Genomic DNA, 7,021 nt, shown 5'->3' on the forward strand with positions numbered 1-7,021 from the left:
TGCAAAGTCAGTCTCTGATTGGCTAATACCTGAGTTGTTTAGAAAGTTATAAATAGCATTTCAATAGTCTGCTTTGTCATTGCTCAATTAAGTCTCATTATATTTCTTCTTTGCCCTCTGGAGCAAGTGAAGGCTCATTATGGAAGCCAATCACGGTAGCACCTCTTTATGCAAGTCACATGACAGACTAGACTTGGGCCAACCATTGCCCAGGCTTGCTTTGTCATACCTGTTCTTTGATAACCTTTAGTTTATCTAAACTGGACATTTTCTTCCTAGGTGGTCACTCAATTAAGGATCATGATTTCATAGGCAATTTGTCGAGACTCGGAATGACTAACATTAATGTCATCAAAACATGAGCTATAACCTCAACATCACCATTCAAAAGAGTATGTCTTTCTATGATGAATTTTTGCAAGGTATAGTATCCTTAGAGCTCTAATGAGCATTTTCACCTTCAATCATCAAGGTGCATATTCTCCACTGAAACTCTTAATGTCTTTTGCTAATATTGTTTCCTACTAAATATGTGCTAGCAATGAATACTCATTTTAGCAAGTCAAACAGTACACAGGCATATAAAGAAAAGTAAATATTTTTCCTTACTTCCCCAAAACACACATATCCCTTCCAAAACTGGTAATCCAGAGATAATCAATATTACCAGTCTAGTGCATATTCTTCGACACTTTTCTTCTTGTTTTCACAAACACTAACCAGCATATATACACATATGTCTTCTACTTCAGTAAAGTTGGGTTTCCTATAGATATATGTTTTTTTAAAAATTAAATTCTAGTAAAATACATATAATTTACCATCTTAACCATTTTTAAGAGTACAGTTCACTACATCCACTTTAAGTACATCCACTTGTGCAATTGATCTCCAGAACTCTTTTAATCTTGCAAAACTGAAACTATATGTCCATTAAACAACAACTTTCCCATTCTCTCCTCCCCAAGCCCTTGGCAACCACCATTCTGCTCTACGTCTTGATGAATTAGACCACTCTAGGTACCTCATATAAGTGGAATCATATGGTATATGTCTTTTTGTCACTGGCTTATTTCACTTAGCATAATATCCTCAAGATTAACACATGTTGTAGAATCTGTCAGAATTTCCTTCCTTTTTAAGGCTGAATAATATTCAGCCTTTTTAAGGCTGAATAATAATAACATACACATGTAGTGTGTGAATACACTACAATTTGTTTATCCATTCATCCATTGATGGACACTTGGATTGCTTTCACCTTTTGACTATTATGATTAATGCTGCTGTCAGTTTGCAAACTGGCCCCCGCACACAGAGGGCAAGGAGAGACTGAAGAAAGAGGCAGACCACTCCAGATTGGTAGGTGGCAAGTTTAATAAGCAAGCGAACTTACTTACGAAGCTTGTCTTGGACAGCTGCAAGACGAGTAGATCTCTGCACCCCTCCACCAAATCTTAAAAGTTTATATAGAGGCCTTCGCTAGGTTTAGTCATGTATAGTGTCCAGATGGTTTTAACAACACATTCTGTTCTCAAGGCTGCATCCTTGAAATGGCTCACATTATGGGAATGGTAGGCAGAGTGTATATTCCAAGGACAGGGGAAGGAGTGAGAACCCTCCAATTGCCCAGATGCATCTCTTGGGTCAACTGGTGGTCACACCCTCTCGATTACCTCCTCCAACAGCTACCATGAACACAGGTGTACAAATATCTCTTCAAGACTGTGCTTTCAATTCTTTTGTGTATATGCCTAGAAGTAGAATTACTGGATCGTACAGTAATTCTATTTTTACTTTTTTGAGTAACTGCCATACTGTTTCCCATAGCAGCTGTACCATTTTACATTCCCACTAACAGTGCACAAAGGTTCTAATTTCTCCGTGTCCTTGCCAATGCTTTTTGTGTTTTTGAGAGTAGCCATTCTAATGTGTGTGAGGTGGTCTGACATTGTGGTTTTGATTTAAATTTTTGTAATGATTAGTGATATTGAGCATCTTTTCACGTGCTTGTTGGCCATTTGTATATCTTCTTTGGAGAAAGGTCCACTTAAGTCCTCTGCCCAATTTTTAATTGTTTTGTTGTTGTTATTGTTGTTCAGTTTAGGAGTTCTTTATATATTCTGGATATTAACCTCTTACTGGATGTATGATTTGTAAATGTTTTCTCCCATTCTGTAGATTGCCTTTTCTTTTTGTTAATTGTGTCCTTTGATGCATGAAAGTTTTTAATTTTGCTGTAGTTTAATTTATCTATTTTTCACTTTTGTTGCCTATGCTTTTGTGTCATATCCAAAAAATCATTGCCAAATCCAGTGTCATGGAGCTTTTCCTTTATGTTTTCTTCTAAGAGTTTTATAGTTTTAGCTCTTATATTTAGATCTTTGATCAATTTTGAGTTAATTTTTGTATATGGTGTAAGGTAAGGGTCCAACTTCATTCTTTTGCATGTGGATATCCAGTTTTCCGAACACCATTTGTTGAAAAGACTGTCATTTCTCATTGAATGGTCTTGGCACCCTTGTTGAAAATCATTTGACTGTATGTGTGAGAGTTTATTTCTGGGCTCTCTATTCTATTCTGTTTGTCTATATTTTTGCCTTTATGTCAGTAACATACTGTTTTGGTAACTATAGCTTTGTAATAAAGCTTGAGATCAATAAGCATGATGCTTCCAGCTTTGTTCTTCTTGCTTTGGCTATTTAGAGTCTTTTGTCATCCCATACAAATTTTAGGATTTTTTTTCTATTTCTGTGAAAAATGCCATTGGAATTTAGATAGGGATTGCATTGAATCTGTAGATTACTTTGGGTGGTATTGACATTTTAACAATATTAACTCTTCTAATCCGTGAGCATGGACTACCTTTCCATTTATTTGTGTCTTCTTCAGTTTCTTTCATCAACGTCTTATGATTTTCAGTGTACAGATCTTTCACCTTCTTGGTTAAATTTATTCTTAAGTATTTTATTCTTTTTGATACTATCAGAAATGGGATTGTTTTCTTAATTTCTCTTTCTGGTAGGTTGTTGTTAGTATATAGAAATGCAACTGTTTTTTTACATTGATTTTATATCCTACAAGTGTACTGAATTTGTTGAATTGTTCTAACAGTTTTTTTGATGGAGTGTTTAGGGTTTTCTATATATAATATCATGTCATCTGCAAACAGAGACAATTTTACTTCTTTCTTTCTGATTTGGTTGCCTTTTATTTCTTTTTCGTGTCTAATTGCTCTGGCTAGGACTTCCAGTACTATCATAAATAGAACAGATGAAAGTGGATATCCTTGTCTTGTTCCTGATCTTAGAGGAAAAGCTTTCAGTCTTTCACCACTGAGTATGATGATAGTGTGGGCGTTTCAAATATGGCTTTTATTATGCTGAGGTAATTTCCTTTTATTCCTTTTTTGTTGAGTGTTTTATTTTTTTTAATCATAAAAGAGAGTTGAATTTCATCAAATGCTTTTTATTTATCTATTGAAATAACCATGTGTTTTCCCTCCCTTCATTCTGCTATGTGATGTAATACATTGATTGATTTTCATATGTTGAGCCATCCTTGCATGCTAGGATAAAATCCCACTTGGTCATGGTGTATAATCCTTTTAATGTGCTTTTTAATTCTGTTTAATAGTATTCTTTTGAGGAATTTTGCATCAATATTTACTAGGGATATTGGTTTATAATTTTCTTTTCTTGTAGCGTCTTTGCTTGGCTTTGGTACCAAGATAATGCTGACCTCATAGAATGAGTTTGAAGTGTTTCCTAATCTTCAGTTTTTTGGAAGACCTTGAGGAGGATTGGGATTGGTGTTAATTTTTCTTTAGATGTTTGGTAGAATTGACCAGTCAGGCCTTCTAATACTGGCACATTCTCTGTTGGGAGGTTTTTTTATTACTGATACAATCTCCTTATTAGTTACAGATCTGTTTAGATTTTCTATTTCTTCATGATTCAGTTTTTATATGTTGTGTGTTTCTAGGAATTTATCCATTTCATCTAGGTTATCCACTTTGTTGGCCCATGCTATACATATTACTCATTCTTTTAAATAGCCATGCAATATTCCAGAATTTGACCATACCACACTCTATTCAATCATCCCCCTATTGATAAATCCTCAATCATTTTTAGTTTTTCATTTTTAATTTAAAAAAATCATAGAATTTTAAGCTGAAGGAGACTTTAAATGGATCATATTTAGGTGATTAGAGATGGTCACATGATGTAGGGGACTGAGCTCTTAACTAAGAATTAAATTAAGTTATTTATACTAAATAGGCTTCTCAACTTGGTTCTACCATTAAGTGACTGTGAATCTCAGACAAGTCACTTAATCCCTCTGAACATTGGTTTATTCATCTGTAAAATGACAAGGCTAAAACACCTCAGACACCTCAGGGCTAAAATTGTGTAATTGCTCTACCAGATCATTCATTCTTTAAGGGCGTGATCTGCCCATGTCTGATTCACTTTGGTATCCTACATAGTACCTTTTGGACCATCTTGCATGTAGATGCTCAGTAAATGCTTGTTGAATAAAAGAGGGAATGAATGATTAGCAGTGTACGGTAATGATAAACAGCCAAATTTGCTTTTACAAAAGTCACTTTTATTTTATATTTTTTGTTTTATTATATATTTTTTTCTCAGCAGGAGCTGTTAGGTAGTGATAGCTGAAAGTGGTCAGTAGTTAAAATCAAAGGGGAAAGAGGACAAAATGTGTCTCCATTTCTGTTCTGTTGTTCAAAGGTGTTTTCTGGATTGAATCAGATCTCTGGATGATATGTCAGGGAAACTGATTCTTTGCTTACATGTTATCCTTTATTCACCCTTTCTAATTTCTTGATTTTTGTGAATCCTTGAATGAATAAGGCATTGCCATTTTAACCAAAGTAATATTCATAATAAAAAGGAATACTTTCAGTCCCCTCCAGTTCTAATTCTAATGAATTAATCCTGATCCTTGTCCAAAAAAACCACCCAAATTTATGAAGCATTCCCTGATACTTGTGTTTAAATGTGTATAAATTCACTTTATATGTGTATTATATATAAATGCATGTATATGTATAATAAATAAATGTATATTTCAATTAAGTGAAAATTTTAAACCAAAGTAGATATGTTGACTCTAAAATTAGAGCAAAATCTTTATTATTCTCACTTTCAGTTTAGAAACTTGGAAATAAAGTTTGGGGAGTAAAAATCTCCAGCTAATTGAAAGCATATTTCCTCAGAGAGGCTTCTCTAACTTATAGTTCTCTTGCTTTACTCTGCAAGACTACACGTAAATAGAAGAGTGTGGTTTATTAGCATACATTACTATTGTTTGAAGGTTGCCTATAAGAGCATTCCTTTAACAGATATGAAAAAATAGGTCCTATTCTGGCTCTAGATTCAGAGGTCCTGACTTTAACTTTCTGGTTGTGAAAGCACTGTGTGAGGTCAGGTTACGGTCATAGAGCCTGTGCCATTTCTGCGGCCCTACATAGCCGCCTTTGCTGTATCATTTTATGGGGATTAACTTCCACTGGATCTGATCAAATTTCTTAATATGGTATGAGAAGAGCAATGTGGGATATCAAAACCAGAATAAAATCTTTTGTATGATTTTCTATGAAACATACATCATGAGCACACTCAATGAACAAAAAGAGATATGTTTGCTGCATCAAATAGATATAATTTATTAGACCTTAGTATATTATTTCCGTTTCATAGGAAGTGCAATTTGCAGGATAGTGGAGTATAGCAGGTGAATGTATCTGAGAAGGACAGGTGGTTCTTCCATGACCTTGACAGCACTGAGCCAAGGAGAGTAGGATCGAATATTTGCTGAAGGTCAGCCCCAAGGCAAATTGGTTTTCCCATTTTTTGAGTCAAATTTGTGTTTTGGCAGCCTCAGTGGGGAGATCAGTGTCTTTCCAGTATTGAATGGAATCAGATAGGTCTGTGGGGCCCAAATATTTGGTAACTCCCACAACAAAAGCCAAATAAAAGTTCAAGAACTTGTTAATGGTCCAGTAGTGGTTGAAGAGATACTTAGTTCATGAATCGAGTTGGAAGTTGAAAATCAGCAACCTGGCTTTTAGCAAGTGGGCTCACAGCAGCTAGGCTCACAGCAGGTGGGCTCACAGCAGGTGGGCTGGCAGCAGCAGGCTGGGCGGCAGCAGGACTGTCCACAGTAGGATGGGCGGCAACAGGAGGCCTGGGCCTGGTGCAGCTCACAGCAGGATGGGGGGGTACAGCTCACCACACAGCAGGGGGGCAGGGAGGTGCCCTCCACTCGGCAGTCAGGGCGGCACCACCTGGTGCGGTAGCTCACAGCTCCGGAGCCACCCTCCTGGCCACCACCAATGCCACCACCAACGCCACCACCGATGCCACAGCTGGTCTGGCAGGAGCTTGGCTGGCAGCAGCTGGTCTGGCAGGAGCTTGGCTGGCAGCAGCTGGTCTGGCAGGAGCTTGGCCGGCAGCAGCTGGAGTCGCAGGTCCCACTGAGGGTAAAGCTGGGGAGTCCGCAGAAGCTGGTGGAGCAGCAGGCCATGGTGTCAGGAGTTGGGTTGAGAGTTGGGTTGCTTTGAGAAGTTTTGAGTTTTGACAGTGATCCCCACACTGGGCCTTTTATAAGCCTTGGGCAGCTATTATTTACATAATTCCCCAAATCTCTTCCTTGTTTGTGTTTAAAATAACTTGTCTCTGAAAGATAATTGCCCTTAACAAATTAAGTTATTTGTTCAACCTTCTGAAAGGCTTTGAAAGTTGATTTAATTTGGTCTTTAATTAAGATTCTTTACCAGGGTCAAGTAGTCATGAGCGTTCATCGGGTGCATAACCCCTAACTCCCCGTATTTGTTAAAATTTGCTCATTGTCCAAAGAATAATTGACTGCTGCCTCACCTTTAGGGAGTGTCAATATTACTCAATGTTGACCCTGATAATTGAGGTCTTGGGTCTCACATGACAGTTTAATTCTCAGCCACGTGGCCTCCAATGTTGACTGCTGCCCCTTCTCT

The 7,021-nt window shown here is 37.2% G+C and overlaps 1 protein-coding gene across 1 annotated transcript; it reads right to left on the bottom strand.

Annotated features, from left to right (window-relative positions):
- Nucleotides 1-6,093: 6,093 nt before the first annotated feature.
- LOC131417458 (keratin, high-sulfur matrix protein, B2A-like) lies at nt 6,094-6,552 on the bottom strand. The gene has a single exon (XM_058560924.1). It carries the CDS (start codon nt 6,550-6,552, stop codon nt 6,094-6,096), a length of 459 nt encoding a protein of 152 aa, XP_058416907.1.
- Nucleotides 6,553-7,021: the final 469 nt, after the last annotated feature.

The sequence above is a fragment of the Diceros bicornis genome, chromosome 18 (genome assembly GCF_020826845.1).
Source record: "Diceros bicornis minor isolate mBicDic1 chromosome 18, mDicBic1.mat.cur, whole genome shotgun sequence".
Lineage (NCBI taxonomy): Eukaryota > Metazoa > Chordata > Mammalia > Perissodactyla > Rhinocerotidae > Diceros > Diceros bicornis.